The sequence below is a fragment of the Lepisosteus platostomus genome, chromosome 12 (genome assembly GCF_059453375.1).
Source record: "Lepisosteus platostomus isolate fLepPlt1 chromosome 12, fLepPlt1.hap1, whole genome shotgun sequence".
NCBI lineage: Eukaryota > Metazoa > Chordata > Actinopteri > Semionotiformes > Lepisosteidae > Lepisosteus > Lepisosteus platostomus.
The window spans coordinates 11,726,028-11,737,465 of record NC_142622.1 but is presented as its reverse complement, the minus strand read 5'-3'; the positions used below and the strand labels follow the sequence as shown (position 1 = coordinate 11,737,465).

The 11,438-nt window shown below is 35.5% G+C and overlaps 1 protein-coding gene across 1 annotated transcript; it reads left to right on the top strand.

Annotated features, from left to right (window-relative positions):
• Positions 1-2,730: 2,730 nt before the first annotated feature.
• On the top strand, positions 2,731-9,921 carry mal2 (mal, T cell differentiation protein 2). The gene is made up of 4 exons (XM_088600990.1): positions 2,731-2,966; positions 4,068-4,238; positions 7,948-8,151; positions 9,339-9,921. The coding sequence occupies exons 1-4, from the start codon at positions 2,853-2,855 to the stop codon at positions 9,408-9,410; spliced, it is 561 nt and encodes a 186-aa protein (XP_088457116.1). The 5' UTR covers positions 2,731-2,852; the 3' UTR covers positions 9,411-9,921.
• The last annotated feature ends 1,517 nt before the right edge of the window (positions 9,922-11,438 follow it).

Sequence of the window (11,438 nt, the reverse complement as noted above, 5' to 3'; positions counted from 1 at the left end):
AGCAGGTGGTAAAAACATTAACTACAGCATAAACCTTAAATCACTGTACGGTAATTGCTGCACTTGAAAAAGCTGCCTGTGAAAAAGGCTGGTGTTGATACATCATTTTCCATCTCTAGGCAATAGAAGGAAGCATTAAAAAGGTAAACAGAACGATACAAGACACAGTTACAAGTGTCAGATTTAAAGCAAGTGTTGTTTTGTAAAACTTTCACAATGTACTAGGAATATCTTTGTTCACCACATCTTAAAAAAGATGCTGCTGCTTTGGAATATGTTCGAAGAAGACCACAAAGGTACAGTACATTCCAGGGCTTAAAAGAATAACCTGTGCTGTTAGGCTAAAAAAGTCTATGTTTTTTTAGCCTTACACAGAGAATTTGGGGGCCAGAATCGAGAATGCAAAATCATTGAAAGTATTGACAAAACTAATCCAGTGGACACCTTCAGAATCAACTGTGATAGATGAGTTTATTTTTATAAGTCATGTTGTTGAAGCCAGCACCCTGACATCTTTGAAGAAACATCTGATTGAGATACTTACAGTAGATCAATTACCTACTATAACTAAAACAGCCATATTGGCCAAATATTTCTAAAATTTCTTTTAATTAACAGGAAGTGAGATTTTTTGGTGATGCTCTGACAAACCTCTCAAAAGTGTAGTTTGAATCAATCCAATATTGAAAAAGAGATACATTGTCATCTGGTACTAGAACATGTGACTGCCTGTACCTGTAGAATTTATTTTTCTGAAAACAAGCATTACACAATTAACACAAAACTTTGTAAGTGTCCTAAGATGCTATGTCTACTTGTTAATCAAATAAATAAAAATAGAAATCTCCTGGAAATAGACATGCAGCAGTTATTGGATTTCCAGTTCAGCCTTGTATTTTTTCACTCACCTCTTATGTGTGTCAGAGTTAGCAAACTATGAAAGGCACCACTATCCCAAACTGAGTAAACAACACTGTTGAATGATTAACCTGTGAATGAAGCCAATATGACTTGCATAATGCAGTTGAACTGAAACAAAAAAATGTCCTTTCCCACTCTGACAGGAAATGTTAATATTCCTGGCAAGAACTAAATAATTACGACTGTATCTGATTTTTTCTTGTTTATTCGTATTAATTTATTAAATTAGGATTATAAAGTATATAACCACTGTGCAAATACATATCTAACATAAACTTGAATTGAATAGGGAATATGCAAACACACATACACACTGAGGAGTGTTTTGGGAATATACTCTGTTTTCTTAACTTTGTATTAGCTTGACAATGTCACATGTTCCCCTTCCAAAGATGATGCTCCTGGTTGCCATGTCAACAGGGCTTCTGAATGGCAGCTCATGGGAGCTGCTGCAGTTATGCTCACCACTGGACTTGTTTCTCTTTCCCAAATACAAATTTAAGTGAACAGCATTTTTGAGCACGGCTTCTCAGAGTGCATCCAAAACTTTCAACAGTCAAAGGAGTATTTATATTCTCCCGGGGATTAAGCTGAGAAATAGATGGCACATACAGTAATTCAGAATCTAAGGTTTTCCTAATAAGCTGAATTGAAGGTAGGAATATGTGATTCCTTTGATCAGTGCTATTGAGGACATTTCAATTCCAAGATTCAAGCATGACAGACATACTTTTTAGTTGTTCAAAATGAGATTCTTGCTACAGAAAATATATATACGTCATAAATTCACTTCTTTTGAGATTCCAGAAATGTCATGTAGGATGATAGTGTTATTGTTCCATTTGATTGTATAAATTACTGTACCTAAAACTATGTGAAAAATTGACTTTAAACATTTAGAAGCAGTTTAAAAGACCAAAATATACCGAACTCCTGATTCAAATTTTAAAATTAGAATACACTGTATTTTTATTTTAAAACTTTTTTTAAAAATTAACATTATTAAAAATAATATGTATTTTTTTAAATTCCTTTGGTAATGGACTGCAATATTCTGATTTTTTGTATATTTGTAGTATAATGTACTGGTGTCCATAGGATGATATCTCTTGAAAATTCATTTGTAACTTAACTGTGGTTCTCTATACACTTCAAGCCAGTCACGCCCGTGTTCTTGCCATAATATTTTTTTTTAACTCAAAAGAATATCTATAAAATACTTCAAGTAGGTAACTGCGTCAGCATGCGTAGTCTGCAAAGAAACACGTAAAGGTTTGTGGTGAAAAGGTTCCATGCTGAAAACAGAAGACAATAAACACAATGCCAATTATCAGCAAAATAAGAAACAACAAGCCAAAAGAAAAACACACTCGAAGAAGGCACCCCAGCCAAAACATTGTTTCTTCTCATCTTTTCAGCGTGGAATAAATCTTCAGGTAGGTAGCTACGTCAGCATGCGTAGGCTGAAAAGGAACAAGTAATAGGTTTATTCCATGCTGAAAAAAAAGAAAAAGAGAAAGAAGGAGAAAGAAAACACTTTTGTGTTTTTTCTTCTTTTTTCCAGCATGGAATAAACCTATTACTTGTTCCTTTGGAATACATCTTTACTTGTTCCTCATCTATAAAATGTGGGTGCTTCTCTATAAACGTCACTGATACTATTACAAGTGAGCAACAAGTCGTAATTCATTTGTTTACCCCGGTTTTGATGACTAAACATACGTACTTCGGCTACTCCAGGATTATTTATGACAGTCTATACCCGCTCTTCACGTACTCCAGGTCTCCTTCAAAGAGACGCGGTGTCGCTGCTCCGAACGGACAGAATGGGCGTGGCCGCGCACCTGTTGGGCTGCGAGGACACGTGACTCGGCTGGAATTTGATTTGGATCTTGACCCTGTTGAACAGAAACCTCTGAATTAAGAAAAGGATGTCTGTACCCGCAAATTCGCCGGCTACGTCCTTCCCAGCCGCTACAATTTCTTTGCCTACGGGACCTGAGGTGCTGAGAACGTACTCGGGGGCTCTCGTCTGCTTAGAAATAGTAAGTGTGTACAAACTCTGAACACCTTTCCTTACAAAAGTTAGCTACTCGCCTTGGTTCGCTAGTACATTCGAGTGTGTGTTTTCATATTCCAGACAAGAAGCACCGAGTGAAACGATCTCGTCTCTGCTTCTTCTTAATATTGGAAGTACCGATGAGGCATTTGGCTTTTTTGCTCTTGATAGCAGCGGCGCAAGAACTCGCAAGAAACGTGGTGCTTTCTGTTAAGTTCATGAGGTGATGACAGCGCTCCGACATTACATGTAAAATGAAGATTTCGAGAACCCAGCTAAGAGGATTAGCCCTGCCACTCCCACATTTAAAATAACACGGAGGTCTGGAAAACTTGCCGTACAATTGAATGTGCACGGCTGTGGAAGATCCTCTCCGGTGACATTTGGTGTTTTTCCGGTGGATGGTATACTTTTAATATATACCGAAGTGTGTACAACATAATGTATTCTAACTTATTCAGCTTTGTTATTAAATACCTAAACAACTCATCTGAAGCTGTTGTTTAAGAAGGTATTGTTGCAGGATAGGCTGGGCAGTACTAAATGCAAGATTTACCTGGTTCTGCGTGGTACAGTAATTCACATTGCAACGGTCAGAAATGACCTAATTACAAGCTTGCCGTGGTGTAACACTGTAAAACCACCACACTTAATAATGACGAAAGCAATGAGAACTTTTTACTAATGCTTGATGTAAGAACGACAAAGTCACTTGAAAACCTTATAAAAAATACCGGGGTGTTAAACTTAAAATTCTTCTAATACTTATTGGACACATTATAAACATTACTCACAAAGCCTACAGTCTAGGACTCCAAATCAAAATGGAGAAAAGTATCTTATGTATTTCTTTGTACACAGGTGATGGTATGAGTGCACAATGTCTGAAAGAGACATTTAAAAGTGAAAATTCTATTAGCTCTATTAGCTCTTGTTGTTTTTTTTGCCTGTTAATATTTGAAAATGAAAATAGTGAAAAAGCAGCTGGTGAAATATCCAAAAGGATTATTTTTATTTTTTTTTCCTAATGACAAAGAAAGCTATTTATAGTAGTACATGTTAAAAGCAGTTTTCTTTTCTCATGCAGGTCTTCGGAGGTCTGGTATGGATTCTTGTGGCCTCTTCCAATGTCCCTGTGCCTCTGTTACAAGGCTGGGTTATGTTTGTGTCCGTAACCATGTTTACCTTCTCCACTGCATACCTCCTTGTCTTTCTCCTGGGCTTTGTTGACAGGATCAACACTGACTGGAATTTCCTGGTAAGAAGTTTTACATTTATTTCTTTGGTGAACTGAAAATGGCTTGCAGGCACCAAACAGCCAAGAATCCCAGTTGCATTCTTTGCAGAAGAAAAAAAAAGCACAACAATATTCAGTGTTTTGCGATCCTGTCGCCCATGTGACAATAAGGAAGTAATCAGTGACCCTTAGGAGAGCAGATGACAGTATCTACTTTTTGTTGGACATTTTTAGTCCCCTCCTTAAGTTATGCTTATTTAAAATGATGTGCTGCCATTTAGTGTTGAGATGTAACAATTATTACAGCAAAAAGGTTTTAAAAAATTGTTTACTTGGGTAAATATAAAGAGAGGACAATGGTGAAGTATACAGGATTCATGGTACAGTTCTGATTTAGAAGGCTTTCCAGAAGCAATTACTGATAGTATGTAAGGGATAGTATGGCAAATACGTACGTATGAATCAATTCCATAAGTAAAATGCTTTTCCCTGATCAATGAGATCAGGCGATGGTAATTATCAGTTATTATGATATCATACTCAGTTTTTAGGTACCATTTGTTAGTATGTTCTGTTGTTGACACAGAACTATAGAACATTCTGTCATTTCCAAAGGTTAAGAACCTTGAACCTCTTTGAAGGCAACACCATGTTTTACTTCTTTTCTATAAGAAGTTTCAGAACACTGCAGTTACTTTTATATAATAATATTTACTTCTTCTAACACTTTAGATAAAACATACAGGTATAGTATACCAGCTATGACCCCTGAGACTTGAGACTTAGCTGAAAATGGAGCTAAAAACATGCTTTGATTTCCACTGGCTGTCTTCAGTATGCGCTTAAACATGTTGATGTGGAATTTTAGCCCATCCTTACTGTGACAAAAATCCTTGACAAAAATCAAAAGTTTTATTGCGTTTGTAGTGGACACTGAATTTAATCTCTGTCTGTGACGCCTCTGGGCACCTGCCAAGGGAGGTGTAAAACACTTGAGTGCTGGGGTGTGTCATTATAACAGTCTCCTCTCCCCCAAGGCAACCTGTTTTATAAACTGTGCATCACTCTTCCTTGGGCAGTAATCCTATGTAAATGGGTTTATCACCCATGCGTTTTTTATCCATGTAAAAACCCCATGAAAAAAAAAACTTCTTACAAATGTTTTGGGAATTCAAAGTGATGTACAGTATAGTACCAGACATGCCAATGAAAAAGGAGACCTTCTTTGTCCTGGTGGCATTTGGCTTGTTGTGCACTAAGGAAATAAGAAAATGAAACTTTCTTAGTTGCCATTAGTATACTCTTAAGATTATTAATTCAGTATTATAATTTTTAGGATCATTTGCTGAGTGTTCAATAAGCTTAAAATAGGTATCGTTGATAGATTATAATTTTGTGAGCTACTGTGTATAAATGTTCTGTACAAGCTAAATCTTGTTTAATGGGTCCAAGGCATGTCAGCAATTGCTTAAGCACTCTAAGGTATTTTAGCAGTTTCCTTTAGAAATGACTGTAAGTATCCACTAAGGTGTGTTAACATATATTAGTCAGATGCCCAAAGAGAAAAAGGCATTTCAGAAACATGCATTTTGACACAAGCACTCCTTTTTTCTTAGAAATCTCTACTAGAAAATTTTTCTCCCAGGCTCCACCAAAAAATCCTAATATAAATATATCATGCAAAATTAGTGCTATTAAATTAAAATTTAAATTTTCCTTTTTGTGTTCAAAATTAACAGCCACAATCTCGCTGAAAATAAATGACTCGTATATTGTCAAAGTTTTGTTCCCAATATCAGATTAAATACCCCTGGGTTCGTACACTGTTTTGTAAATTTTTAGAAAAATCTGAGAAAACGTGTAGTGTCCAAAAAGAACATTGTCTAAAAGTAGGAATTCTGTCCTGTTCCGCCTATAAAATGTGATTTACAGTGAAGTATTCCACCAAAAATGAAAGAATCTGACACCTTGATATCTTCTCCCTCCAGTAATTGGGGTTGGTAAATTGTTGAGTCCTTAAAAGGACCTACAATTCTACACTTTTATCACCAAATTGCCATGCACACCTTCAGAGCAATGTGGGAATGCAACAACTATCTTTATGTAAATTGGATACGAGTTAGAACAGGTATACTCCAGTCAAAAACAAACAATACCAGAAGTTAAGAGAGAGTTGTGCATGACCTGCACTTCCAAAGAACAAAACCGTTTGAAGTTAACTTTACTTTATTTTTGTATTCTTTTAATTCTCCACGGTCTTCATCTTACAAGATCTGAAAGATGTAATAGGGACATAGTCAAAAGCATGTCTTTATTACTTAACAGATACGGTTTTACAAGGTAAAGATAAATTAAAAAGAAAATTGTAGATTTAAAACTAAAGACCAACCAGGCTGGATGAGGCTGATGTGTGCAATTTGAAGCTAAGTCTCTAAAGCAGCAGCAGCAGCAAATAACTGGACCAATTTATCAGGTTCTCCCATGTCAAGATAGTAACTAGCAGATTAAGCTCAGTAAAAAAACCCATTTGAATAAAAACCTGTTCTCCTAGTTAACTGAAAGTATCTTTTGTTATTCCAGGTGTTAAAACTGGACAAAGAGCATGGCCTTGAAAAGCAGGCTTTACTGGTTTATCAAGAACCTAAGCTCCATTGGCAGAGTTACAGTGATCAAATAGTCAGCAGAACACTGTTATATTCTTTAGGTTAGCATTAATTCATGTCTGATTTATTTTTATATGTGAAACTCGTTTTCCCAAGTCGAACACAGTGTTAACAATGATCTAAGCCCTTTGAAGATTGAGTGTTCTTGAATGAATGAAGTGGAGTCAATACTTTATTTCTACCTTATGGACATGACCTGCATTGGTCTTGGTAGAAAAGGCATGGCTTGTTTAAGAAAGTTAATGTTTACAGTATGTAGAAGTGCATCATGGGTTATGCTTTAGTTATTTCATGTTCTGTCAGGAAAGTGTTACAGTAGATGTGCGTTGTGTGCAGACCCGTTATGAGAGTAATGCATTTATGCAAGTCTTGTGCTTCAAAATAACACATGAGGACCAAGGAGTTTTTTTTTTTATCATGGATGCAGTTGTCACATGTCTCGCAGACTTGATAAAAGAAATTTATCAGAAAGAGAATTGGTCTAAATGTAGGTATGCTCGTAATGATTTTTTGGCAATGGGACAGAAGGCCTCAAGGTGTTTCCCTTAAGAACATTTCCTTGAAGAAAATGAATTACTCTTCAAAGGCCATGTCAGAAAAGGCTAACATTTCCATCTTTAATTAACATTTAAAGAAAAGTGAAGGGGAATAGAAACATAAGAAGAGGTTGAAGGATGCATATGCTCGCTCATATGTAAAAGCCATTGGCAGGAGTGAGGGACTCCTACAGCCTCATCCCTACATTGTTGGTTTGAACTTGAACATTTGGTCAATTGTAGGACTGTAGGAAGTAGCTGTACAGTTTCTTCATTACCCCAGAGCTTTAAAGCAAAATGCTGTCACTTGTACCCAGAACCCACGGTAAGTAAGGAAAGGATCAGTGTGATCCTTACTTGCTAAATAAAAGGAGACATGATCTCATATAATTCTCCACAGAATCCAGGGGCCAGTAATCTTGACTGTATTTTGAAAGGTTTTGTTTTCTCTAATGTTTAGGATGTAATGAAAAAGTAGAGTTTTAACACTACCTGTTAAAAACACACTGTAATGTTTTGTTTCATTTTTAGGATGTAATGTTCCACTTTACCGCACTGTTGTTCTACTTTGGAGCCTCAGTACTTGAAGCTGCAGTGACAGCTGCCTCTGGAGAAACCAGTATAAATTCCACGGCCACCTCTCCCTCCACTCTGAACTGTATGGTGGTTATAAACAACAAAAACATAGTCACCTTTTTGAACCCTCAACAGTACAATATTAACGTAGCAGCTACCGTAAGTAACTCATATACCTGCCTTCGTTTCTTTATTGTGTTCAGATGTTAATCAAAAATAATTTCTAACATTTTGGAATCTGTAGCAAATTTTCCTCTAATTTTTTAAATTAAAAAGTTTAAAAAGTTAAATGAGGTTGCTGGATAAATTGTGTAAAAAAGGTGCGCACAACTTTTTCTTCCAAAATATTCTCATCCCTACATACTGGGCAAAATAATACATGCAAAGGAATTAAATATCTTTTCAGCATGGAATAAACCTATTACTTGTTCCTTTGCGGCCTACACATGATGTATGCAGTAACCCAAATGTCAAAATTAAACAGCTTTTTATAGATTTTTTTCTCTGGCTGTTACTCATTCTAGAGTTGTACTGGATATATTTAGGGTTCTGTTAATTTCTTTTGATGCTGTTGCATATTGTATATCTATTCTTGCACCACTTTGAACTCATAGCCAACAATTCCTCTGTTTGTTTCTGACTTTATAAAATCACTGCCAGAATACACTGGGTACGATTATACAATAAAGATGTATGCAGTATTGTTTCGGCTATGGGGGTGAGGGAAATACAAATGTATAAAAAGGAAAAGGGTGTGGAAAAAATTAGCATTATGTATAAATAATGGCACATGAGTTCTTTATTCTCCAATGCAGCTCTGTGGAAAGGGTAATTTCAGTCAGATTCGGACAGGCAAATATTCTATTCTAACATAAAATGTTAACACACGTACCAGTTACGATATAAGAACTTTGTGTTTGTGTTTGGGCCAATGTACTAAGGATCCAGTAACACCAAATTCTAGTCCTATAACCTGAAATCCTAAACAACAGCTTGACATGCCATGAAGAGAAATATTCTGTGTCTTAAATAAAATAATACAACCCAGCATAAAATGGCCTTTTTTAACCTTTTTTTTACCTTAACTTGGTCACCCGAGGAAGAGCACTGAGGGTTAATGGGCACAACCAATTGTATATATTTCAGGAAAAAGGTTATGTGGAACTTTTAATATGAAGTATCCTGTATTACCCTTGGAAAAAAGTCACTGATAAGTTGCTTGGAAAGAGTCACACAGTTATTGCAAGTGCTGCATTAAATGTTTATGCTGTGCTCATGATATTTCTTTTGTCACTAAAAATGTAACTCTTAATAGCTACATAACATTTGATTTCTTTTCTTTGTAGGTATTTGCATTTGTGGTAACCACTTGCTACGCGTGCAGTATGTTCATGGGCTTTAGAAGATGGAGAATGTAGTGCTGTTGTTGCTGTTGGGATCCTGGTTTTAAGGTTCAGGCATGAAAGAAGTACAATAAACTCTATGAACAAACTGTGTCATTAACCGTGGAGTAGAAACTTTACAGCACAGGAGATAAACTATGCTGATAAAGTTTAAAAATATTCCATGCAGCATTAGAGTAAGTACTTTACTGAGTGGCTCAATATTTTGGGATTCTGCCAACCATTTTCATCTTCTATTTTTTAGTATTTTTTCCATATATATCCAGTTCTGAAAATTTAGTTATTTTACTATTTAACATTGTAATCTTAAACAGGCTTTTGGTCACTATTATTTATGAGATGCTTTTATTTCTTTAAAGAGTTTCCTGAGTTTGTGGGGTTGCATGGTAACTGTTTTGTTTGATAGGACCTAAAAAGAAAATCATTATCTGTATTGATTAATACTCAGTATTTCATTTTTTAACAAATATGTAAATATATGCAACATCTGTTTTTGGGAACGTAATAAATTGAATTTTTTTATTAACCTGATTCTGGAGAGTTTTTATTTTGCTAGAAAAATTCAGATTAATGGGATTTGTGTTAAGTGTATTTCAGTGCTTGAGGCAAGATTAAAAGTTATATTAAAAGCTAGCCTTATAAAACAGATTTCATAGTACGTGAGATAAACCTTTTCTGTTACAAATTGCTGTCTGAATTTCCCAGTTAATTTTGGAGTGAAAGTACAACTTGTATGGGGTTTCACTCTGAACAGTCACTGTTGTGGGGAGGGGGGGTTGGACACTTTTAAAGAAGAAAAGTCTCTTAACGTTTAGCTTCATTCACTGGTTTTTAAGCCCAGGGGATTCTAGTTAGTGACAAATGAGAGGAGGCTCTTGTATAACCCTCTGTTCAACACCAAAAGAACTCAGTCCCTTTGCCTCTTAGTTCCCAGTTGCCATTCTGTGTATCACAAAGATTTGTGGAATTCACCGGTCATTTCCACAACTCAATAGCAACATAACCACACCTGTTATTTTGTTTGATAAAGCTATCAAGCCTATTATTTTTTATGCCTGTATGTCTGCCAACCAGTTAATTATCCAACACATCATCATAACTAGATATTGCAGTCTTCCACAGAAACAATTATAGGCTAATTAAACATGAGTCATTGCTGCAATTCAGATTGCACAGGGGATTGCCCATTGCAGCAAAATGTTAATCTGTATGCTAGTGACATTCCGTTGTATTAAACAAACAATTTCTAGGTACAAAGTACTATGATAAAAAGGACCACAAAATGTAGAACATGACAGAAGTGCTTAATGACAGAGGCTGCAGTATATTTTGGAAGGAATAAAATGTAGGTAGTAAATACACAGTAGTAGTTCAAGTAGGTAGCTGCGTCAGCATATGTAGGCTATAAAGGAACAGGTAACAGGTTTATTCCACGCTGTAAAGAAAAGAAAGAAAACAACGTTTCGGCTGTGGAGCCTTCTTTTATTAAATATATACTTCAGATTTTGAATCTTTAAAAGTCATGTACATGTAATACCAAGAAAACCAGTTAAGTAAACCATTGCATTGAGTTTGGTAGAAAAAAACAGAAGACCTTTCAGTCCTGTTGGAATACAGAGACTACGGCAATTGCAATTTGCAATTGCTCCTGCAGAAGTATAAACATGACTTTAAATTAATATAACTAGATGATTAATGTGCCTTTTGCAATGATTTACAAAAGGAATTTAAGAAAGTGGAGAGAAGTATATTTTTGAAACTGTATTAGTAGCCTTGTGTGAATTTTGGTTTTGCAATTGGTTTTACAATACAATGTATTATTTGGATGAGGAGGCTAAGCCATAATGTTTTTAGAACTAAAAGGTAAATATGTCACATTTTATTCTTACATTATTATTTGTGTGGGATAATATCATTTATAATGTGTATTTTATACTTACTGATTTACTTTTTAGGGCAAATAAAATTACATGGAATTATATAAATGATTTATTTATGTATTTCACTAATTTGACTGAATCCTTTTTCCAAGTTAAACTGCTG

Excerpts from the sequence above, each read along its gene's own strand:
- mal2 (XM_088600990.1), top strand. The coding sequence starts at position 2,853 with ATGTCTGTACCCGCAAATTCGCCGGCTACGTCCTTCCCAGCCGCTACA. Across the intron at positions 2,967-4,067 it reads CTCTCGTCTGCTTAGAAATA|GTCTTCGGAGGTCTGGTATG; the intron begins GTAAGTGTGTAC and ends TTTCTCATGCAG. Across the intron at positions 8,152-9,338 it reads ATATTAACGTAGCAGCTACC|GTATTTGCATTTGTGGTAAC; the intron begins GTAAGTAACTCA and ends TTTTCTTTGTAG.